Source organism: Schistocerca gregaria, chromosome 5, assembly GCF_023897955.1.
Source record: "Schistocerca gregaria isolate iqSchGreg1 chromosome 5, iqSchGreg1.2, whole genome shotgun sequence".
Classification (NCBI taxonomy): Eukaryota; Metazoa; Arthropoda; class Insecta; order Orthoptera; family Acrididae; genus Schistocerca; species Schistocerca gregaria.
This window is the reverse complement of record NC_064924.1, coordinates 475,640,848-475,667,781: the sequence shown is the minus strand read 5'-3', so window position 1 is coordinate 475,667,781 and position 26,934 is coordinate 475,640,848. Positions and strand designations below refer to the sequence as shown.

The 26,934-nt window shown below is 43.7% G+C and overlaps 1 protein-coding gene across 1 annotated transcript in view; it reads right to left on the bottom strand.

Moving 5' to 3' along the window:
* Window positions 1-26,934, bottom strand: part of LOC126273019 (aminopeptidase N-like) — a 161,133-nt gene that overhangs the window by 17,644 nt on the left and 116,555 nt on the right. Inside the window, exons 13-15 of the mRNA XM_049976391.1 lie at window positions 19,764-19,954; window positions 11,836-12,003; window positions 1,496-1,630 (exon numbers count right to left, since the gene is read on the bottom strand). Of these exons, the coding sequence (XP_049832348.1) occupies window positions 1,496-1,630; window positions 11,836-12,003; window positions 19,764-19,954 (494 nt within the window). The remainder of the gene's footprint in view (window positions 1-1,495; window positions 1,631-11,835; window positions 12,004-19,763; window positions 19,955-26,934) is intronic.

The window sequence follows — 26,934 nt, the reverse complement described above, 5'->3', positions numbered from 1 at the left end:
ACGGTGGTGCTGGCAGCAGTCTAATATGCAGAGGTGTGTTGGTGCATGTCAGAATACGGTGCAGTGAGTAAGTGTGCAGACATTTTCAGACGTTCTAATGGTGAATATGTGTTGAAAATGGCTCAAAGAACACATATTGATGACATTATGAAGAGTAGAATACTAGGGCGACTTCAGGCAGGTCGTAGCACGGGCCCTCCATGTGCCACAAAGTGTGATCTCAAGATTATGGCAACGATTCCAGCAAATAGAAAACGTGTACAGGCGCTACAGTACGGGACCTCCATAGCGTACAACACCACAAGAAGACCGATATCTCACCATCAGTGCCCGCAGACGGCCACAGAGTACTGTAGGTAGCCTTGCTCGAGACCTTACCGCAGCCAATGGAATAGTTGTCTCGAGACACACAGTCTACAGACGACTGAACAGACATGGTTTATTCGCTCGGAGACCTGCAAGGTGCATTCCACTGACCCCTGTTCACAGGAGAGCCCGTAAAGCCTGGTGTGAAGAACACAGCACATGGTCATTGGAACAGTGGTTCCAGGTTATTCTCACGGACGAGTCCAGGTATAGTCTGAACAGTGATTCTCGCCCAGTTTTCATCTGGCGTGAACCAGGAACCAGATACGTCCTTGAAAGGGACCTGTTTGGTGGTTGTGGTTTGATGATGTGGTGTGGGATTATGATTGGTGCACATACACCCCTGCATGTCTTTGACAGAGGAAATGTAACAGGTCAGGTGTATCGGAACGTCATTTTGCACCAGTATGTCCCCCTTTTCTGGGAGCAGTAGGTCCCACCTTCCTCCTGATGGATGATAATGCTTGGCCCCACCGAGCTGCCATTGTAGAGGAGTATCTTGAAACAGAATATATAAGGGCGAGTGGAGTGGCCTGCCTGTTCTCCAGACCTAAACCCCATCGAGCATGTCTGGGATGCTCACGGTCGACGTATCGCTGCACGTAGTCAAACCCCTAGGACACTTCAGGAGTTCCGATAGGCACTGGTGCAAGAATTGGAGACTATACCCCAGCAGCTGCTCGACCACCGGATCCAGAGTATGGTAACCCGATGTGCTGCGTTTGTACAAGTGCATGGTGATCATATCCCGTATTGATGTTGGGGTACATGAGCAGGAAACAGTGGTGTTTGGTAACACATGTGTTTCGGGACGGTTTTCTCACTTATCACCAGTACCGTGGACTTACATATCTGTGTCGTGTGTGTTCCCTATGTGCCTATGCTATTAGCGCCAGTTTTATGTAGTGCCACGTTGTGTGGCACCACATTCTGAAGTTATCCTTAATTTATGAGCATCAGTGTAGATGAAGATTGTCTGGCTCTGTTTATCCACTTCATACATGGTCTGGACACTATGAAGGTTACTTCGAGTGTTGGAATAGATAAGGGATTTCATATCTACAAACAAGTGAGATCGCAAGCTTTCTGTTAGCAAATGAAGAGTGTAAAAGTTGGTGTCTGTGCGTACCTGACGCCTTTGTTGTTGGTGACGTAGTTGATGGCGGCCTGGTAGCCGGTGGGGTTGCTGTACACGGCTGAGTACACCGCCGAGTAGTCTTGGCTCCTGATGTCCATGCTGCCATCAGACGTCGTGGCCAGGTACCTGCAGAGTCAAATACCATGACACTGAAAGCTCCAATTAAAGTGTGTGTTAAAAGCTACATGTAATGTTTATTTTTTTCCGGTATTGGTATTTCATTCACTCTCCCGCGTAGCAAATCATTTCATTTCAAGCAGCTACCCTGACGGAATCTAGTAGAAAACAACAGCGAAATTAAGACTTAATTTCTGATGATAAACGTCATCTCTGTATACAATTTGTCTGTGAAATTCATTCTGATTGGTTTTTGTCAACATACTAGAATACAGTGATTTCTTTCATTCTTGCTGAGCCTCGCTGCTAGACGGCTACTACATCTTTAATCCCGTTGTTAAATAAAAATGCTATCTGAATCACTTCATCTTTATTTTGTAGTCTAGGTCGTAACCCTGCCTTCCTGTAATAGTGAAGATTTTTTTATATTTTTTTGGGCCATTTACTTAATTGGAAATAAGGAGTTTGTGACGTGACAACCGCGCGCTCCAAGCCCTCTAACGGCGACTCATTTCAACATTTGTAAGTCGAATCTGCAATCTATGTTTTTAAACGAAGTCCGTATATTATTAAGCAAACGATTTATTTACATTCACAATTGACAACAACACGGTTTCTAGTCCCCAACTCGCAGCATTCCAATGAAGTCTTCCTGGCTTGCACCTAATTGTTCCATGACACTCATAAAGTAAAATGTAACAACATATTTTCTTTTCTTGCTGGCATTGTAGTGGATCATTTCTTTCGATAACGTTTAACTATCACAAGTAAATATAAAATAGCTTCCCATACTGCAGAGACAAAGAATACATGACATTGGCGATTGTGTCAGGACCATTTTATAAATATTCTATGGATGAAATTTTCTTGTCATTATGTCATTACAAATTGTTTTTCTCCGCTTCATGTACTGAACTGAAAGTGCAAAATACTGAAAACAATGGACTGAAGAAAAGTGAGCCATATTGAACGAAGCAATACTAGGAAAAGGAATTTCAAGCCGCTAATGAAACGAAGAGAAGAAACAGACAGAATTTTTTTATATTAATATTAATGATTTCCACTATCAAGCAACATGTGAGGTAAGGACAACGTCACTTATTTCCCTTGCCTATGGATATCATAATGTTGTCGGCCAAGGTGATTGTTCATGGCCCTTCTATTATTCATAATCTGGTAATTTAAATTTTTTGTGATTAATTGCAATAATCACGAACAAATTTAAACTAACTACCTACACTGGGGAGAAACGGAACACAATACACTCGACCAGACAGGGATTGGCTGGCAGAAATACACTCCTGGAAACTGAAATAAGAACACCGTGAATTCATTGTCCCAGGAAGGGGAAACTTTATTGACACATTCCTGGGGTCAGATACATCACATGATCACACTGACAGAACCACAGGCACATAGACACAAGCAACAGAGCATTCACAATGTCGGCACTAGTACAGTGTATATCCACCTTTCGCAGCAATGCAGGCTGCTGTTCTCCCATGGAGACGATCGTAGAGATGCTGGATGTAGTCCTGTGGAACGGCTTGCCATGCCATTTCCACCTGGCGCCTCAGTTGGACCAGCGTTCGTGCTGGACGTGCAGACCGCGTGAGACGACGCTTCATCCAGTCCCAAACATGCTGAATGGGGGACAGATCCGGAGATCTTGCTGGCCAGGGTAGTTGACTTACACCTTCTAGAGCACGTTGGGTGGCACGGGATACATGCGGACGTGCATTGTCCTGTTGGAACAGCAAGTTCCCTTGCCGGTCTAGGAATGGTAGAACGATGGGTTCGATGACGGTTTGGATGTACCGTGCACTATTCAGTGTCCCCTCGACGATCACCAGAGGTGTACGGCCAGTGTAGCAGATCGCTCCCCAGACCATGATGCCGGGTGTTGGCCCTGTGTGCCTCGGTCGTATGCAGTCCTGATTGTGGCGCTCACCTGCACGCCGCCAAACACGCATACGACCATCATTGGCACCAAGGCAGAAGCGACTCTCATCGCTGAAGACGACACGTCTCCATTCGTCCCTCCATTCACGCCTGTCGCGACACAACTGGATGCGGGCTGCACGATGTTGGGGCGTGAGTGGAAGACGGCCTAACGGTGTGCGGGACCGTAGCCCAGCTTCATGGAGACGGCTGCGAATGGTCCTCGCCGATACCCCAGGAGCAACAGTGTCCCTAATTTGCTGGGAAGTGGCGGTGCGGTCCCCTACGGCACTGCGTAGGATCCTACGGTCTTGGCGTGCATCCGTGCCTCGCTGCGGTCCGGTCCCAGGTCGACGGGCACGTGCACCTTCCGCCGACCACTGGCGACAACATCGATGTTCTGTGGAGACCTCACGCCCCACGTGTTGAGCAATTCGGCGGTACGTCCACCCGGCCTCCCGCATGCCCACTATACGCCCTCGCTCAAAGTCCGTCAACTGCACATACGGATCACGTCCACGCTGTCGCGGCATGCTACCAGTGTTAAAGACTGCGATGGAGCTCCGTATTCCACGGCAAACTGGCTGACACTGACGGCGGCGGTGCACAAATGCTGCGCAGCTAGCGCCATTCGACGGCCAACACCGCGGTTCCTGGTGTGTCCGCTGTGCCGTGCGTGTGATCATTGCTTGTACAGCCCTCTCGCAGTGTCCGGAGCAAGTATGGTGGGTCTGACACACCGGTGTCAATGTGTTCTTTTTTCCATTTCCAGGAGTGTATATTGTCGCTCTGTAGCCGAGTGCATATATAAAGACAGGGTCTGAACAAATAAAAATTTGTATGATTTTAAAATTATTATTGATACGTTGAGGAATTTAAGAAAAACATGGCTGCATTCTTAAAAATGCGGTCAATTGATGACAGTCTTTATGAAAACGGACTAAAATGGAACCTCGTTTGACAAGAAAGATATTATGCCACCACCTACCACTAACATTGCCAGATCCAGATTAATATGCCGACTCTGTGAAGAAACGGGATAAGGAGATGAAAAAAAGAAGATTGCGAAGGGAACTGTCTGCAATGGACATTTGCATTTGGTATCATCGCTACACACCTTTGGCCACACCAGCTCATAATGCTGCCCGTCTTTGATGGACCAGTCACACACAAATTGGACTGTAGGAGAACAGACGCGTGTAATGAGGCCCGAGTGTCACAATTTTGGCTCTTTTGAAATGATACAAGGCGTTACTGCAATGATCACCAAACGTGCACTTAACCTGGCGAGTGTGTAGTGTGTAGATCATTCCGGAGCTGGTTTTGGAGGCGTTTCTCCTACCGTAACGTGGGTCTGATTCACATTACCGTTAACGTGAACAAGGATTGTATGCGAATAGAGGCTTTCCCGATGTATATGCTACTTCCAAGGTTCTCGGGGTGTACTGGCCTTCCAGCTGTCGAAAGTCCGTAATATATCGGCGAACAATTGTTCCAACATCAACAGGCGGTGCTGATGGAATAGTGTCCGTTGTGTGCTAGCCGTATTTGTACCTGTTGGTCCAGAGTTGGAGTCTCGTTGACCCCGCACCGTGCTCGACGGTAGGTTGGGTTTTTGGGCTAGGGGGGTGGGGGAGGGGGGCAGGACTGTGGTGGTGAGGGGGACAAGCCACGGGAGGAGTCTCATTTGCTTTCCGTCCGCCGTCTATCGCATCTCACGTTCGGGCGTCACGTTCTGCTTTGTTGAAGCTTAATATTGGCTACCACGCGTTTCTCAGTGGGACGTCAGTGTCCCTGTTGATTAATTTATCAGCTGCACTGATTTCAACTGCTTTTGAAAATCAAGTCCCCATAAACTCTACAGTAGCGTAGCACTACGCTGAAAATGGGCATAAAATGAATTAACAGTGAATGGAAAGTCTTGGTTACCACCGATAAACTTTGGGACTGCATCTTAAAGTCACAACTGAAATTCGTGTAACTGATAATTTAATTAACAGGGACATGTGTTTCCAACTGAGCAAGGAACGAGAACCAATCTCGAGCTCCATTAAAGCTAAACTTGGGTTCTGGACACGAGATGCGATAGGGACGGTGCGCGGAAGGAGACTGGGGTACTTTCCCTGCCTTCCACCAATTCAATCTCACACTCATCCCCCCCCCCCCCCCCACACACACACACACATACCACACCACACACGCTCAACCGATCATGTTGCGGGCCGACAAGGTTCAAATTCCGAATCGGTAGACTTAAGTACCGACAGCACGCAGCAGACACTTCATTCCATCCGCACCACCTGATGTTGCCAGAACTGTTGTTCGTCAAAATATCGTGATCTCCAATAACTCGATTCGGTAGTACACCCGAGCACCATGGAAGCAGCATGCACCAGTATGTTTATTTCAACATTATCGGTGTTGCTTTTTCTTCTACATTTTCGTGAGGAATATCCAGTGGAAACTCCTGCCATCCAAGATGTCAACAGCCGTGTTCACAGGGTTGCACCCATACATCGATGGTTTCACAGTCAGGCATCCTATCGCATCTAGCCTAGCCTGCTAATTCACCCAATTTTTATCACAAATAAAATGTCTGTCACTATTTGTTTGGTATTACATCTCGGTAACATCCTACCTACATATCACAGTTGGCAACGGAGTTGCAAGTCTCCGTCCTATGCCGATAATAGTGCGGGATCCGGCAGACCCACTGGAGCACGCCCGTTGCACCACGCCTCCAGTGGTTCTGGAATATGATCGCCCTCTGACGCCATGATACAGAACGTCCGGCGGGAACGACTTAGCCCACTCGCGCTTGGAGCTACTTCGATATAGGATACAGCGGCCACCTAGTCACTGCTCCGACTCCATCGCTGTTATTGTTGTGATTGGTGGACTCTCTTCCCACTTGGGGACATATAAGTAAATCTTCGGTTTGATGTGTTAACTCGTTTAGTTATCATTTTGCTCTTGTCCATCTTTGCTACGACAACAGCTGCTGCACTAGTCTGTAGACCACCACTCCTTACTGTTGCCGGCCGCGGTGGTCTCGCGGTTCTAGGCGCGCAGTCCGTGCGACTGCTACGATCGCAGGTTCGAATCCTGCCTCGGGCATGGATGTGTGTGATGTCCCTAGGTTAGTTAGGTTTAAGTAGTTCTAAGTTCTAGGGGACTAATGACCACAGCAGTTGAGTCCCATAGTGCTCAGAGCCATTTGAACCTTACTGTTGTGTACGAAGTGGTACAGAACAGTTTGAAGCAACTGTTCAAACTTGGCAATCCACATCTTCGCAGTTATATAGCTCTATGGGATCTAACCACCAGTGAGAGGATTCAGTGGACATGACATAACTGTGGAACCTTATGCAATCTCTACTTCATCAGATTCGAGGTGAAAGGCTGTGCTGCATGAAATTATAAGGATTTCTGCTGGAGATTGCCTTGAAGGGTCTCTACATGAGCCTCCTCATGATTTTTTTTTTTTACATTTAACTTAAAGTCCCCAACTCTGACACCTCAATTCTGAGCGCAAACCGTAAAATATCTCGGAAAAAAAAGACTGATTAGCTGAGTGTGACTGTAGTGGCCACAATGTATATTATCTTTATTTCACTTATCACTAAGATTTTAGGTAGTTATCGGAGCTCGAAATGTACTTTCAGTACATTTATAGGCAGTGTATCAGTATGTACATCCTTTCCTTCTCTCACATGATGAATGAAGAGCATGGATGAGAGCGTACAAGATAAAATTCAGTATGTAGATTTGTGAGAGTAAAAGAAGCCTGCTACTGTGGCAAAATATCCAACCCTATAAAGCACGCACCAAGTAGCAAAGAGGTTTCTCTTCGACTTACACGAAACTCTTGTACATTTGCACCACTCAACAGGGAGCTCTCTAGACACTTCAGGAGGAACGGGACCCGTGGGTTCGACAAAAGTTTGCTCGGCAGTGTTCCGGGAGACGCGAGACCGACTAAGTGTGAGTGTGCCTATTCACAGTCAATTCAATATCTTATTTTTGTAGATTTCAACTCCAGTCAAAATTAACGTCTTGCTTTCGCGATCAGTGCTCGTTGAGCGATATATGAATTTGTCCTGCTAATTTCGGAACATTATAGACAGTTGCACTTGGGCACACATGCAAGCTATTGTTTTGCTCCACATTTGTTCAAACACGTGGACGATTGATGTATCTTCTCAGTTCAATGTAATTTAGTTCGTTGATGATCTTACGAGTATAGTATAACTGAAAAGATTTCTGAAACTTCGCTAATTTCGATTTCAGTTCGTAATCTAATTTCCACATATCTTTCGTGTCTCAGCACGTGTTAAGACGGATCTGAGTGCCCTAATTCGCAGATCGTGTATCATAGTAAGTATCTTGTCCAATTTGCTTAGTTATTATGAATTGAACCACTTATTTTGTGTACAATTTTTGTTTGTCACGACCACGTGTTCGTGGATTGTGAGGATCCTTACATGTCACAGTTACTGATTCTCTGGGTAAAACTTCCAAATTAGTTTTAGGGTTTCGTGTATGGTGCAATTATTAACGGTCTACTTTTCTCGATGAATCCTTGTTCAGTTTCTCCGTTCACTCAAGCCAAGGGAACGACCGTTTGCTAACCCCGTGCATACTGGTGAACTTTTTCTTTATTATTATATCTGTCCTGAATCTCTATGATATGTTTATATCTGCGTGAATGTCGCAACTGAAAGATTCCCCTGACCCTTCCATGATTAATGATCAATCCTGCTGTGGTCTCCAAGACGCAGATGTAAATGTAATTTGTTAACTCAGCTGAGAATAACAATGATCAGCCATTTGTTAGTTGTTTAGTTTGTTAGTTTAATCAGTTTTTTTACCGGAGCACGCGCTTACGTATTCTCTCACAAGCTCCCATTTTTATGTCCTACTGGTATCCGTTGTGCAGCAGATGAATATGGCCAAGTTATTTATTTTATACGAGGGTTGCCCGGAAAATAATGCACCCCATTTTTTTTCTTCAACAGTTCTTTACTGAAGATAAGGAGAATTACACACACGAAAGAATAGTATTTAATCTACGAACCCTATTTTTCTACGTAATCTCCATCCTGTTCTATGGCCTTATTCCAGAGCGAAACATAGAGGTGTATGCTCTGTCGGTAGCTATCCTTGTCCTGGAGGCGGAGCCAGTGCTTCACTGTGTGTACCACCTCCACATCGTCTTAAATGTCTTCCACGAATGGCATTCTTTAAAGGCCCAAACGCATGGAAGTCCGAGGGGCTAGGTCATGGTTGGAGGGTGGATGGGGTAACACTGTCCAACCGTGTTTTGCGATGTTTTCAGCGGTCCTCAGACTTGTGTGGGGCCGGTTTTCTGTGGCGCCGAAGTCTCCAGAAGCGCGTCTTGAGTTTTTTAATGGGTTGACATATGCTTCTGAATTAATGCCACCGCCTCTTGGCATCACACCAATGAGAATCACACCTTCACTGTCCCAGAACATGGTCATGACCTTACCGGTGGAAGCAGTTGCTTTGAATTTTTTCTTGTGTGGGGAGTGGGAGTGGCGCCATTCCAACGACTGTTTTTGTTTCGGGCTCAAAATAGTGAACCCAGTTTTTATCACCTGTCAGAACCCGGGCCAAGGCCCCCCCCCCCTCATCTTCAAAACTTTGCAGAAAATCAAGCCAAATGTTTTTTCTGTGCGATTTGTGATCCACCGTTAGACACTGCGGGACCCATCTTTCACCCACTTTTCAATATCGAAGAGCGCGGATAATTGCAACCCCACTTCCTTCGCTTATTGACAGATTCAGCGCCAACTTCCGAGTCGCACTGCGTCTGTCCTCGCGAACGACAACATAATCTCGCTGCGACATGTCAAGTGTGACAGCCGTGGATCATCTCCCCGACCGCTGAAAATCGTGCAGCTCCGCCGGACGCATTCTGATGACCTCACCCTCTGTGCTCAGCGACTGTGGTTCTGTTGACAGCAGATGGTATATAGACTTCGTACAAACGTTTGTGAATATTCCCCATAGTTTCTTTCCCTGCAGTGAGAAATTTAATGACGGCACGTTGCTTGTAAACAACATCATCTGCAGACGCCATTTTGAAACTGTCCTGCAGCTACACTACCTGTCGGAAGTAACGGAAACATGGCGCGCTCGCTCAGCAGACGTAGCGTTTCGTATTCGTAGCATTGTTTTCGGCTGAGAAAAAAATTGCGCTGCATTACTTTCTGGGCAGCCCTCGTATGTACTCAACGATCCGGCGACTCAGTTCATTTAAACATCAAAGGTTTTTTTTTTTTCATGTATATCCACATGTCATCTTCCCACTTTCCATGTTAACAGATACAGTATTTTCACCTTCATCACGAGCACTGATGCCTATCTTTTATGCCACTGCTGGCGTCCCCCAGGGCTCTGTCCTCTCCCCTCTCCTTTATCTCTTGTATACAGCTGATATGCCCAAGACACCCCCACCTGTCCAACTTCTCCAGTATGCTAATGACACCGCCTTCCTGGCTCTGTCCTACCCTTCAACGGTCTCAATGCACCCTTCAAACCAGCCTTAACCAGTTCACTACTTGATGTAACCAGTGGTTCCTCCGTCTCAACCCCTCCAAAACCCAGACAATCATCATAGGCCACACCCCCTGCTTCTTCCGTATCCGTGAGTTCTACCTCACTCTTTATGGTCGTCCCATCCAGCTCACCCCCACCCTGAGATACCTTGGCCTCACCCTCGACGGTCACCTCACCTGGACCACTCACCTCCAGACCATCCAGCAGAAAGCCCATTCCCACCTCCGCCTCCTGAAACTCCTGTGTGGCCCGACATGGGGATTGCATTCTTGCATCATCCTCCACACCTACAAATCCCTTATCCATCCTATCCTCTGTTATGCCAGCGTTTCTTGGATCTCCGCCCTCACCCGCTTTCAAAAGGCCCTCCAAATCCTCGAACGCCATGCACTCCACCTTGCGTTCCGTATCTGCCTTCCTTCGCCCACACGGCTCCTGTATGAACTCATCCCCTTCCCCCACCTCTTCCTGTTCCTCCAACATTTCCACATCCTTTACATTGTCCGCAGGCTTGATCCCCCCCCCCCCCTCTGGATTCCTCTTTCCTATCCACCCCCCCACCTATTGCCACATATCTATCGCTGTATTCCTCCCTCTCTCCACCTCCACGCCCTCCATCTCCTTCATCAGGCTATTTCCAGCGCCTCTCCCTCCCAGATGATGCCCGCATCTCGTGGTCGTGCGGTAGCATTCTCGCTTCCCACGCCCGGGTTCCCGGATTCGATTCCCGGCGGGGTCAGGGATTTTCTCTGCCTCGTGATGGCTGAGTGTTGTGTGATGTCCTTAGGTTAGTTAGGTTTAAGTAGTTCTAAGTTCTAGGGGACTGATGACCATAGCTGTTAAGTCCCATAGTGCTCAGAGCCATCCAGATGATGAACTTAGCCATGACATATACCCTTCCTTCCAACTATAATCTGGCCTTGTTCCCCCCTCGCCAGAGCCCCCTTTTCCTCTCTCCTCATTCTCCCACAGCGGATGTTCCTCTCCCCCCCCCCCCCCGAGACCCTGGACCCCATGCTCGCCTCTTTCCCACCCACGTCCCTCCGTATCTGGCCCTCCTATGCGCACCCCCTGCCCATCTCCCTCCCTCTCTTCCCCTCCCTCCCTTCTCCCCTTCTCTCCCTCATCTCCTTGCACCTGACAGAGCCTCCATTTTGATCATTGTCAGTGTGCCACGTCAGTATTGTGTTTAGTGCTGTTCTCCTGTGCTTCGAGAGGTGTGATTTTAATTGTGTGCTGGCTTTGTGCTTAGTGTTTCTGTCAGTGTTTGTTATGTGCTACGCAAAGAGACGATACTTTTATGCTCAGGTTATACTGCGGCTTGTGTTCTTTTAATTGTTCCAGTGCGTGTTTTTTTGTGTGCGCTACATTTTACGGTTTTGATCTCCATTTTACAGTCGCCCCTTTTTTTGTCTGTTATCTTCCCTGATGTTCCCCCATTTGTTAATCTATGTACACCATGTTTTCTCCTTTATGTTATTTTCAAATGTCTTCTATTGTTTGTTCTACGTCTTTCGGCTGAAGAGCTGCCAGCCTGCCCTGATAGGGAATTGAAATATAATAAAGAAAAGAAAAGCACCGATGCCCAACCGAATGCTTCACATATAGATACCCTCCAACACTTTTTATTGTGCGGTGTGCTTATCCGAGCAAGGCGATTCGCTGCCAATACTCTGCGCTATGCTACTCACTCCTCGAGGACCGTGACGTTGCTGGAGCAGCCGAGTGCGGCGATGACTATTGTCTTCTCGGAGGCGACGTTGGTAGCGAGGTAGTGCTCCCACAGCCTCTGCCAGTCGTCTGCGCTGCCGCGCCGCACGCCGTTGCAGTAGACCACGCTGCGCACGTCGGCAGCGACGCTACAACATCGACAGGGAACGCTCCAATACATTACACTACCAGTAGACTGTCAGGTGTGGCATTTAACAAGAAAATGGTCTAAGCGCTATTGGACTCAACATCTGAGGTCATCAGTCCCCTTGACTTAGAACTACTTAAACCTAACTTATCTAAGGACATCACACACATCCATGCCCGAGGCAGGACCGTAACAGCAGCGCGGTGCCGGACTGAAGCGTCTAGAACCGCTCGAACACAGCGGCCGGCATGGCATTTACACTGAAGCGCCAAATAAACTAGCATAGACATCCGTATTCATACACTGAAGCGCCAAATAAACTAGCATGGACATCCGTATTCAAACACACAGATATGTAAACAGTTAAAATACGGCGCTGCGGTCGGCAACGCCTATATAAGACAACAGGTGTCTGGTGCAGTTGTTATCTCAGTTACTGCCGCTACAATGGCAGGTTATCAAGATTTAAGTGACTTTGAACATGGTGTTACATTTAGTGCACGACCGATGAAACAGCATCTCCGAGATAGCGATGAAGAAGGGATTTCCCCGCACGGCCATTCCAACAGTGTACCGTGAATATCAGGAATCCGTAAGACATAAGATCTTCGGCATCGCTGCAGCAGGACAAGATATTGCAACAAGGGGACCAATGACGACTGAAGAGAATCGTCCAACGTGACAAGTGCAACTCTTAAGCGAATTGTTGCAGATTTCAATGCTGGGCCATCAAGAAGTGTCAGCGTGCGAACTTTTCAACGAAACGTCGTCGATATGGGCGCCGAAGGCCCACTGGTGTACCCTTGATGACTGTACGACACAAAGCTTTACGCCTTGCCTGAGCTCGTCAACACCTACATTGGACTGTCGATGAGTGGACACATGTCGCCTGGTCGGACGAGTCTCGTTTCACATTACGTATATCGAGCGGATGCACGCATACGTGTATGGAGCCAACCTCATGAATACATGTGCCCTGCATGTCAGCAGGCGACTGTACGAGCTGGTGGAGACCCTCTAATGGTGAGGGCGTGTGCAGTAACAGTGATACGGGATCCCTGATACATCTAGATGCGACTGTGACAGGTGACACGTACCTAAGCATCCTGCCTTGTCACCTGCATCCATTCATGTCCATTGTGCATTCCGTCAGACGTGGGAAATTTCAGCAGCTCACACGTACACAATTGCTACAGAGTGGCTCCAGGAACACTCTTCTAAGTTTAAACACTTCCGCTGGCCACCAAACTCCACAGACGTGATCAGTATTGAGCATATTTGGGATGTCTCGCAACGTGCTGTACAGAAGAGATCTCCACCACGTCGTACTCTAACGGATTTTTGGACAGCCTTGCAAGGTTAGTGGTTTCAGCTCCCTCCAGCACAACTTCAGACATGTCACGCCGTGTTGAGGTACTTCTGCGTGCTCGCGGGGATCCTACACAATATTAGGCAGGTGCATCACTGTATGATTTAGAATTATAACTGAAACTTAAATCTGAATGGTGGTATGGAATAGAATTTCACAGCATGATTTAGAGCACAATAATAGTTTTCGTCGTGAGATGAGAGTTTGAATTGTATCTGCGGAGAATGCTGTGGAACACTCGACAGAAGACTTTGTGTACATCGAAAGCTTTCTCAAGTCCCTAGGCTCGGCAGTGGTGAGGGTCGCCGTAACCCAATACAAAGAGTTCAGGTATCTCGTTGCTACGGTAACGAATGGCTCAAAAATGGTTCAAATGGCTGTGAGCACTATGGGACTTAACATCGGAGGTCATCAGTCCTTTAGACTTAGAAATACTTAAACCTAACTAACCTAAGGACACCACACACATCCATGCCCGAGGCAGCACTCGAACCTGCGACCGTAGTATCAGCGTGGTTCCGGACTGCAGCCCCTAGAACCCCTCGGCCACAACGGCCGGCTAGTAGCGAATCTGCGATCCTAGAGCAGGGCGGGTATCATGATGGAGGACACCTGCGTTAGCGGCAGAAACTTTGGTTTATTATTTCGCTGTGGGACGCGATCTGCAAGTCAGAAGAATTTAATGGGAACTGACCACGGCACTGAAAGCCTACTAAATATGTATGTTATATTCTCTTTGATGTTGCAAGTGACCACTTTTATACAGTCAAATTTACGAAAGCTGCTGGTGTTAGTACATTCTCACTACTTAATTCATGTATACACTCTCTGATCAGGAATACCTGGGCACAAGCGGTAGACCCACCACACTATCTGATGAGAAGTATGTGGACAAAAGAGGCATAGTAGGGTTAAAATTACTTGACAGTTGACGTCTGTCACTAGCCGTTACGGTTATGCCACATCGTCTGCCGGCTACCGCTCGGTTGTATTATTGTTTTATTTTATTTACATGTCAAGTTCCGTAGGACCAAATTGAGGAGCAAATCTCCAAGGTCATGGAACGTGTCAGTACATGATCTTACAACATAAAAGTAATAACAGATAAAAATAAATGTTCATGAACATGAAAGAAAATTAGTCTATAAGTTTAAGCAAACGGTATCAGCAATACAATGAGAATCAGCTTAATTTTTCAAGGAACTCCTCGACAGAATAGAAGGAGTGACCCATGCGGAAACTCTTCACTTTTGATTTGAAAGCGCATGGAATACTGCTAAGATTTTTGATTTCGAGTGGCAGCTTATTGAAAATGGATGCAGCATTATACTGCACACCTTTTTGCACAAGAGTTAAGGAAGTCAGATCCAAATGGAGGTTTGATTTCTGCTGAGTATTAACCGAGTGAAAGATGCTTATTGTTGGAAATAAACTAATATTGGTAACAAGAAATGACAATAAGGAATATACACATTGAGAGGCCAATGTCAAAATACCCAGACTCGTGAACAGAGGTCGACAAGAGGTTCGTGAACTCACACCACTTATTCCCCGAACCGCCTGTTTCTGAGCCAAAAATTTCCTTCTAGAATGGAAGAGTTACCCCAAAACATAACATCATACGACATAAGTGAATGAAAATAAGCAAAGTAGACTAATTTACGTGTCGAAGTATCACTCACTTTCGATACCGTTCGAATAGTGAAAATGCCAGTATTAAGTAGGTTACACACAAACAGAGCGGGTCACTTCACAAACGCTGTTAACTCATTAAGTCCCAAATTAATTTTTTTAAATTGAATTTTTTATGCCTTAATTATAATGTAAATAGTGTATGAAACACAATAAGTACAAAAATAGCCAAAGAATATTTATACATGCTGATATAATGGCCGTCCTCACAATAGGACGCTGGGATCTAACAGTATCGTATACCATAGTAAACTGTATTCAAGTCTTAACTATTTATTTCTTGTGAAATGATACAAAACACTTCCCACACGGTGTTACACGGCATTTAACACAATATGTTTTTGGTTTCCCGTTGCATATAGCTCTCACACATCTTTTTTGCGTACTTCTTTTGCCAATCATATGACCAATTCCATCAAACCTGATGTCTGGTATCACTCTCAACTGACTTGATGGGTATTCCATTGGACGTCCAATATTTGGTCTTCCAATGTCCAATTTCAGATATGTAACTGTAACAGCACGTCTGAAATCCAGTAAATCCAGTGCATGTTTCCGATGTACTAGTCTGTAGAAGAGCCAGGCATTTACGAGGGCCATTTCCAACATATGTGTAAATAGAACCCAGTACCATTTTTTCCCTCTAATTACCCTCGCATATTTTCCAACTAACCAGTCATGCTCGTCAACACCTCCCATGTACGTGTTATACGACTTCAAAACGGTAGGTTGTTGCACTTGTGTCTTCTTACTTACTTGTCTACTGTACCGCGTAACTGCTCCCAAAGGTTTAACTTTGTCAAAATTTGTACGAATTGTAACGCATCTGTTGTCGTACCATCGAACAAATAAGACTTCACCATTCCTGTCGAACTGGTAGTCATAGTTTCCTCGAACTGTTTTTTTCTGTTCGTTACTGCTGAGCAGTGGACAGTTACCAACTCGATTCTATCTGACAGTCCCAGTTGCTCGAAAACCCAAATTTCTCACATGAATCAGAAGATCTCTACTAGTGAAGAAATAGTCAAAGTACACACAATGATTCTTGGGTTTTTCAATGCAGTCCAGCATGTTTAGGACTACTCTTGATCCCTATAGTAGGTCATCCCTTGCAGTATCTTCTGGATCCTTTCCACAGTATAAATCAAATTTGAAACAGTAGCCACTTGCAGTAGCCACTTGCTCTACAAAGAGACCACAACGTATAGCCAAATCTAATAGGCTTACCTCAGATAAACTGTTTCAGCCCACTTCGTCCATAGTATTTGATTATCATTTCGTCAACTGACAAATTTTACTCAAATATACCAAATTTTTAAAAGATTAATTTATCATTTTCAAGACAGGTCTAACTTTGAATCCGCGATCGTATTTGTTTTTATTGACTAATCATTATCTTGAAAATGAAGCAATGTTTTCAACTTCTCATATTTATTCCTTCACATAGCTGTCTTTATAATTGGTATGCCCACATCTTCATACCTCTGTCCATCTGGAACTATATTATTTACTAATGGGTAACATATTCATAAATATACTTACACAATACGCTGTAAATTTCAAAGTAACTTCATATCCTGTAATATATGTATATAAAAGAGGGGTTGTTGCTTAGCTCAGCTACAAAATCTGGTAAAATTACCACGTTTTAACAAGAAAATACATCGGCAGTAGCAGAGTTTCATATTCGAACGTGCAGCAGTACAAATAACTGAAATGATAACACCAAGTCCCAGTGTCCTATTTTGAGTACACCAAATTTTATAACAATGGCAAACAATGAATATAACTCCAATTGAGCTAACAATGAAAGTAGTTTAAAAGACACATTGTCTATTATAAACAATCACAAAAAGATCTTTGCCACATATTTCAAATATTACTAAATTGTCAATAACGTAAATACCTGTAATAACGAAAAGCGTGCCTCAGAATTCAATAATCAATTAATGGTATGATTTATTGCTTCTAATTTCCTGTAAGCATACATTTGTTATAAAAAGCATCAAAAAATGACGTAGAACAGTAATAGTTGCAAATTAAAAATGTATTGTCTAGTTATAAATAATTATGTGCTCTGTCCTCAAAATAGGAAACTGGTACTTAATGGGTTAATGTCTAACGCGCTGCAATGTAGTGCACGCTGCGAGGTATGTTAGAAATACGAGATGCTCTGGCTACTGCTGATTTCAAGTGACCAACGAATGAACTGTGGCAGACGACGCGTTTTGTAGCCACGAATGTAAATTCACGTCCTAAGCTAACCACAGCCTCACGATGTGCAACATATCCCATGAAACGGCGGTCAACAGTCTGCAGCAGAACTAAAATCACAATCGGTTTGTTCACGGTGATTAAAGCTAAGCTCAAAGAGCAAACTCAAGACAGGAAAAAATTCAATTTCAGCGCTAAAAGCAGACCGTAATTTCCTATTGGTTACCTGAAATTATCACCAAGCGAGGTGGCGCAGTGGTAAGCACACTGCACTCGGATTCGGGAGGACGAAGGTTTAAGTCGGGGTGAGGCAATCCCGATGTAAGTTTTTCGTGGTTTCTCTAAATCGCTTCAGGCAAATGCCAGGGTGTTTTCTCTGAAAGAGCACGGCAGACTTCCTTCCCTATTCTTACCTAATCCGATGGGACCGATGACCTCGCTGTCTGCTCCCCTCCCCCAAATCTACCAACTAATCAACCAACCTGAAGTTATCGTCACATGGGCTTCAGGAGCTGCAGTATTACCACCCGATGAGCAGTCCCGATTGGCAATTGGTTGCAGATTATGAGTAATACAAGCAGGTTCCAAACGCGAAAAGCATGACAGGAAAAAAAGAGCAAATAAAAAAGCCAATACGATGATACAATGACGCGGCAAATTATTAGAAATAAATTATTACGTTTGAGCCAATTAACTGAATAAAAATAATAATCAAACTCTTTTAGAAATCAAGTTGTTTTAGAAATAAAAAATATCGCACTATATTTGCGGAGTGTCGAACCTACAACCTTTTACACATCAGGTTTATAGACTGCTGATTGCGCTATGCTATAATGCTAGATTTAGCACTTATGTTTGTAACTGTGGTCCCAGTCACGACGAAGAATTACAGCCTTCAAAAATTCGGCTTCATGCAATATTGTGAGAAGCTAATCTAATGTAAGCCGATCTCTCTGATTACGATAACTCTACCTGTGACGTTGAACCGTATCTTGTGCGGAAATATCCGGTAGTGTCTGGTTAGCGCTGCATATGAAGCTTGTTTATTGCATTGGCGTCGTTGTGTGTGTGTTTGTGTGTGTTTTGTTTGTTGTGGTTATCATGTGTGATGAAATACGAAAAAAACGCCAGACCCATGATTCGAGATACATACACCTCAGGAAAGAATGCCGGATAAGGAAGTTGAAGTGAAATGATCAATTGTTGTGCCAGTCTGGCAACTTGGTAACGGTGAATAGTTCGGGCGTGACATTGAGCGCTCTGCTTTGAGGGAGGAAACCAGCTCCAACGCGTGAAGTGTCAACTGTCAAGTAGTTGTAATCGGACTATAGTCATTGGATGTCACATGAGTGACAAATCTATCAGGGACATTTCAACCTTCTAAGGCTGTCCAAGTGAAGTGGAAACGCGAAGGAACAACCACAGCTAAATAAGTACCACGCAGGGGCCGTCTAGTTTTGCAGAATGTGGTTGTGAAAAGTCACATGAAATGAGCGGAAGGACTCACATGTGAGTTCCGAAGTGCTTCGAGCAGTCCGGCTAGCATAATGACTATGCATAGAGTGTTAAAAAGAATGTGTTTCAACGATCGAGCAGTTCCTCATACGGCGCATATTTCTGTAGTCAGTGCTTGTGGACGCTTGAGGTGGTCAAAACACGAGGCCATTCGACAGTGGACGACTACAAATGATTGAAACATCTTTACGCAGTGGCAGTCCATTGGAAGTGTTTGGGTTGGACGAATGCCTGTAGAATGCTACCTGCCGTCATATGTAATGCCAACAGTTAAGTACAGAGTAGGTGGTGTTACTGTAGGGTGGCATGTTCTTCGTGGTTAGGATGTATTTCCCTAGTTGTGGTTAAAAAAGGATGTGAACACATTCTTAGCATTATATACAGCAGAAGAACAGTTCAATGACGTTGCCTGTTTGTATCAGCATGACACCCCGTTGTAGAGCAACATCTGTGAAACAATGGTTTGCCGATAACCACATTCCTGAAATGGACTGCCTGCCCAGAGTCTTAACCCGAACCTAACAGAACACCTTTGGCATGAGTTTAGAACGTCGACTTGGCTGAAAACCCCAGCGTGTAACATCAATAGCTTCTCTGATTTCGGAACTAGGAAGAATGGGCTGCCGTTCCTCAAAAGATGTTTAGACACCTCACAGTTAAGTAGAGAGTAGGTGATGTTACGGTACTGGGATGTTCTTCGTGGTTAGGAGTTCAAGTGCCACAAAGGCGACAGAAATAGGGCAAAGCCACTTAACTGCCACACAACAGCCAATAGAATAGCTATCGCTTTATCTATCGACTGAGAATATACCGTCTTTCGCTTATGGATCAAGCAGCAAATATATGATTGCCTTATTGCTCAAGATATTTACGTTCAGGTAAAAAAAAGTTAAAAAGTTGCATGCCACCTTTTTATCGTGGGGAGCTACTCCGAGGAAAACTTCAGCGCATGTGACTTGAAATCAACTCACCTGCTGCTCCCATCTCCTGTGATGTCGCCAAAGAGCTCGGCAGCCTTTTCCTGGCATGAGGTGTCCCCTAGTTCGCAGACCCACGTAAGCACTTTCTCCATCAGCAGGCGATCCGTGTGCGACAGTTCTGAGCTTACTTCGAAATTCTTGAACTTCTCATACAGTGGGCTCAACAACTCCAACATGTAAGTCTGAAACAGTAAAATCGTCAAGTAATCACAAATAACTTTATTTACTATAACTGCTGCTGTCCGATATTCCCAAATCACGTTAGTCAGCTTTGTAACTGCCTCATTCAAGCCCTACTATTGGGTTTTGTGACGTGAAAAGGCTGCATAATTACTGAGTTGATGAGTTAGTTCGCCATGACGAGAAGTATCTTTGCTTTTGGAAAACTGTATGTACAGATCTGTATTACTTCGATGTCTTAAACAGATCAAAAATGGGTTTTTATCATATCCAAAAGAGGTCATAATTTTCTAAAAAAGGGATCTTTGGATCCGAGAGATTTTGTTGTACATAGCCTGTAACGAAAAATTTGTTGAAGACCTTACGTAAAGATTGAAAACTTCTCAAATCTTACAAAGATTTTTTTCTGTAGAAAGCTAGCGTGGGCATCAATAAGGTTAAAGAACAGGATCATCACTCCAATAAGCAATAAGAGTAGAATGAATAATAGTAAGGGCGTCCGTATACGGAGAAACGGAAAAGGGACGCTACTGTCAGCAACCTACATCTGCAACTGGTTGCCGACCAGCTGGCAACGCATTTCCGCAGAGAAGGCAACTCAGAAATGAGAAACTGCAGTTGCTGTGTGCGATCGTGAAGGAGAGGGAGTATTGCTTGTCGCAATCGAGCAACTTTCTGTTACATACGGCATGTCGGGGACAGAATTTAGCTCAGAGGAAGGTGTGTTTCTCCGTTATTATTGCTCTTGAATAAGAAAACTCAGAAAATCCCGTTTTCTTCCTCAAATCCAAAGAAATATAAACTGCAGACTGTATGTTACAGCCAAGAAACTTTAAAGGACTGATTTGAAATTCATAGCTCTTTACAGAACGACTAAGCAGTACTACAGTGTTTTGGCGCCGTTGATTTCTTCCGCGATAACCCATCGTTACTTTTATTTTAAAAACCCAAATATCTTCAGATTTATATAAGCAGAAATATGGTGATGAAGACTTGTACTCGGTAAATCATTTGCATGAGAACACCAATGTGTTTACACGTATCAGAGATCTGTGGCTTTCTCACTGTTCGTTTCCACTTGACGATGTTATTTTACAGAATGTCAAAGGCTGCTAGTCATACAAAAGAATATTATCGGTATAATTTACAATTTCTTGTACATTTGCTTCCACTGACGTACCGTTAATTTTACTCCAAACAATAGATGTACAGTACATTGCACATGTAATATGAAATTCTCGTCCCATTTCACACCCTGCTTTCTCTGTTAAATCTTCCCTGCAGTAGCCTGGGAGCTTTTGGTTGCATAAAATGGAATGTTTTTCGACTTCCCATATGAAGATGGTGTCCACAACCAGCTCGTTCACCTTCAAAGTAAACCAGTACAAAGCTGTGATCGAGGACACGACGCTTGGCAATGCGGGCGCCGAGACACTGGCAACTTGTTAGCCAAGCGTTGCAAGCGATTCACTGGGGGCTTCCTCTGCTGTAGCCGGAACGATCCATCTCCTCCATGTTAATTTTAGCAAATAGAATGAGCGTTTTTTCTAAAACCATTCAACATATTGCTCTGAAATTTGGACTACATGTTCAGTCAATATTTCTCTACAAAACTATAATGCCATGTTAAAAAATATTTATTGGTTTTTGTTTTACATTTTGTAAACAGATCCTTATTTTTTTCACTAAAATTTTTCTCTTTTTCTTCTATAACTTTTGAATTATACACTTTTTTACAATTTGTTATAAAAATTAAGAAAAAGAAGTAAACAATATTGTGTATAAATTTCAGGTTTTGAGAAAATGTTCCTCAAAGATGAAAATTTATAAAATTACGGGAAATGGCTTCCAAAGTTTTTTAATACATTGCTGCCCCATATGATGGATTAGCAGCATTCTCTCCTTTTTCCAGTTTTAGTTTCCTTTGCACTGGTCTCTTCTTCCTTTTTGTTGTATGTTGTAGGCTTTTGTCTCTTCTTCCTACACCTCTTAGTCTTTCTTCACCAATTGGGCGCATTGTGGAAATTGTGTTGTGTCCTGGTTGGAAACCTAAACGTTTCAGCACATCACATTTGTTAATGTTTCCGTCAGTGTATGTTTCCACTGCTTCATACACTCCAAAATGCAATTTTTTATCTGTACAAACACTCTTTTGGGAGTCCTAATCCAACTTGAATTATTTACACTTTCATTTGGATTTTGTGTTTTCCCATGTAAACGCTTTTCAAATAAACTTGGCTGTGATAAATCTCTGAATATGGGATTAATTACATCAATTACAGCATTTGGCAAACTGTTTTTATGGGAATATTCCTTTCCTGATTGGTACTTACATCATGAGTCATCACCTGTGGGGCACAGTGCATGTTGTGGGTGCTGATTTGTTGATGCAGTAAGAAAAAATTGTGCCCATACTGCTCCCCTCATATGCTCAATGCTTCTTGTATTTTGCCTAATTGCACACCTATATACCTCTGCAATCTATCAGTTGCTTCATGTGTCAATATTCCTCTTCCTCCAAGGGTCTTACCACCAATAAGCTTCTGGGATCCTAACATCTGCTTTAGTTTGCGCAGCGAGCCCCCATGCGCTTCTGCACAAGTCCAATGCACTCCTGTTTTTTTGATGTGAATTTCATTGCCATAACGTATGAGTTACTCTACAGTATTATATCCCTTAGGACCACCATGTCCTAGATAGTTAGTGCATCATTCATTATACCACTCCTGTGATGTGGAAAAAATTGCTTTCACTCTCTCTACTTCTATTGCTCCACTCGTCCTATGAAAAGTTGCTTCTCAACTTTCACTATGTTCGTCCTTGGTATTATTCTTACATCTACAATGTTTTGAGAGAGTAGCAACATCAATTACTTTGCAACTGTCTCCACTGGTAGCTGTCACAACTCCATTTAGAAATTTACGACCTCTAAGTTGCCTTGATCTAAAGCAACAGTTAAACTCTATAATTCCCATTATCTGTCACAGCTTCTTCAACTGCTTTCTTCATTGCTGCTTGAGAATTATCTTCAGCAGAAGATCCCACTAATTCATTATAAAATCCAAACTTGGTTGGTGGTTTTGGAAAGTTCGTAATTCCACATAACATTGTCCCTGCAGCACTGCCCTTGCTAATGCAACGCAAGCCATACACTAGCCTCACATATCATACACCTATGAGGAATACTGTTAGAATTAGAAAATGAAACTTCTGCAGCACATTTGTTACACTTCAATAATATTTTACATGCCAAACCAATATGTGAGGTTATTTTCAATTCCAGTCCTCTTTCTTTGCAAACTTGGCATAATACGTTATGTTTCAAAATATTAGAGAGCAAGGAAATGTTAATTATTTCATTCACATCATTACTGTCACTTTCATAGTTTTCACATTTTTCTTTCGTGTCACAAAGTTTCTTGCTGGAAGTAGTTCTATCACATTCATTTGGAGTAGTCTGTGAAGCAGTCTGAGCAGCATCTCCCTTCGAAACAACAAAAGATTTCTTGTTCCATTCATTGTGCCTTTTTTTAAACACTCGATTGCTGAAACGGGGCATACTGATATCCACGAACCAAATAAGTAAAACAGGTACGAGCAAAATTCGTCAAATACGCAAAATTGAACAGCTAAACAATGCAAAGCAAACTCTACAAGTCAACGCAAACGGCATAGCGTTTATGTTCACCGATATGAACAATCACTTGTCACAGAGATAAAGCCATACAACGTTGGAAAACAAAACACTGTCTAATTCTCCAAAGATACCCTGCTGGCAGCCAGTGAGCGGCGCCGTTGCATTCCAGTTTTATTCGTAAAGTGAATGTGGCAGTGAGATGATAAACAGATATCAGTGATGCACATGTATAGAGATATTTTCCCATGATTTTCGCTAGCCCATAACGCTATTGCATTAAAGTGGTGCTAATAATCGCCAAGATGGCTAATTCTGTTGACACCAAGACTCTGCAGGAATTGGAACGCTTACACACGCCTGGATAATGAGTCGTGTGCGGCTCGCGTTGATGCCGTTCATACCTTGTCATCTTGTAGTAGCGATAGTGGTGTCTCGTTTTCTTAGTGTGTTCACTGGCGCCACTACGTTTGCTCGCCTTGTCTGCAGCAGCAGCGGCGCTTATCGATAGCACGTACTGTGGTGCCACCTTTGAAGTGGCCTCTACTATTTCCGCGTCGTCATGTGTCGAAGGAGTGTAGTTGGAAGACAATAAGTTGTCAGTCGACGATTTATACTGGGATCTTTCCCGTGCCTGACTTGCGTAGGGACGACCGTTGGTTGGTCGTTCGGTCGGTCATCGCAGCGGGCGACGTGCATTTGGTCTTCCGACCGCTTCTGGCTTCTCTGTGTTTGTGACGGCTTACAATTCGTCCGTGTTGTTTCACAGTGACTGGTTTTAGTATTGTGAGTTGTTGGTCGAATTGTTTTCCCGGATCCGTGTGTATCTTTTGGTTTTGAATGAGCAGTTATTTTAATGCTGTCTGTGTACTGGATTTGGTGAGTTGCGAACGGACATCAGGTCGGTTGGGGGCGCAGCAGGTTTTCTGAAGACGTAGTGCAATCTGTCGCTACGCCCTTGCCTAAAAATTTTCCATCGTTGTGCCGGTGATCGGACCTTAGACGGATTGGTTAGTCGGTCGGTCGGCGCTTAAGCTGCCCCTAGTTTGAATTGCCACCCTGTTATGTGAGTACAACTGTTGGCTGCCTGTCTCACCTTATTTTATGCTTGAGTTACCTTCCCGGGCCGACCCTTGGAACACTTGCTGAGAACCTCTTGAACTGATTCATAGGATTGTGATGTTTATTTCAAGGATATCTGTAATTTTCTAATTATTGTTGGTGTGGCCTTCAGCCGAGCAATAATTTCATTTCTTTGGTAATAAGGCCTTCAGCCGCGTTACTGTTAGTTTTAAAACGAAGTATTTATCTTAATATGTGCCATTTGAAATTGTTGTTCTGACTTCTAATTCAGGTCTTCAGCCGTTTGTTGTTCGAGGTTATTGTTGGTGGCCTTCGGCCCCAAAATTGTGGAATTTTTTCTGTGATAAGGCCTTCAGCCGTCATACAGTCAATTGTGTGTTTTTTTTTTCAAGAGATTGTTTTAAAATTTTAATTTCTTTAAATAAAGTTTACGTGTTTGTTGTGCAGTCGAGAGTAACTGATTACAGCCCCATCCGCAATCGTAGCATTATCCTGCCTCATCCTGCGAAACCAGCTCTCAGATACAGCTGCCAGACATGGTTGGCTGTTAGGTGTGGCAAGTTAGCTTCGTACGCTGGTCCTTCCAGAACTGCTGCAGAATACATAGTGATGTTAGCCGTAAAAGGTAGAGCCAGTATTGTCTGTTGTCTGTTTTATTTGCGAAATGACGTATTAAATAGCACCCAGCGCAAGCAGTGAGTCTGTTTCACGACCACTGTGAGGAAGTCAACATCCATTTTTCGCGATAGATACACTGCCGTGTGGCATAAAATGTCTGACAAGTATGAAAACAAATTCAAAACTTATAAATGAAAAGCACAATGTTTTAGATCTTCTACAGAACAATTTTTTTCCGATAACCAGTTTTCAGCTTACAAGCCCACCATCAAGTGATCCTAAATAGAGTTAACCAAATAAATTAATCGTGTATAACACCCATATTACATGTTATGCCGAGAAGTAACGGAAGAATCAGTTAACTAGTTTAAATCTAATCTTAAATCATTTTTTTTGTTCTGCACAATGCATTTTATGCTGTGGACCAATTTTTAATTTAAATCCCTTAGCCCATAAAAATTACTTTTGAGTGTAATTCCATGAGTACGATTGAAAAATGTGTTAATTAATGTTGAATATAGGCTAGTGTGCCATTTACGAATTTGTAAGGGGCCAGCATGTAGCCATCTCCTGAAATTAATCATATATACATATCGTGTAAATGACGCGTTCCACAACCTTTCCGTAAGAAAATCATTTAAGTGATGTATAGAACATGTAACTAATTTACAAGTTAACATAGACCAATGGTTTACGCGTCATGTCGTAGCGGTGATCATGAGTGCTGAGGTTTAGTGCAAGCTGCCGGTTTTCAACGAAGAAATCATGTATGCATCGTGCAGTTTCTTCTTCGCAACTAGATTAATAAATATTACAATGATGGCTCGAAAGGACGACCTCAGTCTAACCTCGTTGTGACTCGTGGTGTTGCGTAGGTAAGGCTAAGAGCCCTACTGCAGCCGTGTCATGAATCGTCAAAACCTCTCCCTCGCTTGTATTCGTTTCTCACATATTTCCTCATTTATTGTGTGTGTTCTTTCTTGTTGACCGAACCGTTATTGTCTGTCCAATAGCCTGTACAAGTTCAACAGTTTAAGCACAATTTGCCACTCAGTTCACTGCTAACTTATCTAATGACTGAAGTTAGTTTTTTGTACCTGTGTTTGAAGCTTTTATTCACAACAGTTTTTTTTATTGTGTATGAATCCTATTTCAGTATATAATCTCCCCGTCTGTCCTTAATTTTCGTAATAAGGCGGAAAAGAGTGAGTAGGGAGACTGTTTCCTCGATATTTTCCTCCTCCCCCTTCTTGCAGGCGGAAGGGTGTGATTGGGAGAACTGTTTCCCCGATCCCTGACATCCGTGTCCTCTTGTAGGTGTCCTGAGTAGGACTGTTGATTTTTTTTAAAGCATCGTGAATCCGATATGTTAATATTTAAAATATATAGCTTTATCGACCCTCGACACATCGAAAAAAGTTTAGATATATGGACGGAAAAAGAAGCGACGTACTGGGCCAAAAAAATATTGGTTACACATTGCAAATATACTGCCAGTTTTACAGCTGTATATTTAAGTACTGATTTATTATTAGATATTCTGTAAATCAACAAGCTAACATCTCGCTTATCCCCATTAGGGCAAGAATTGAAAGGAAAACGATGCACATTACACGCTTGGCGATAACTACTTTGCTGACAATGGTA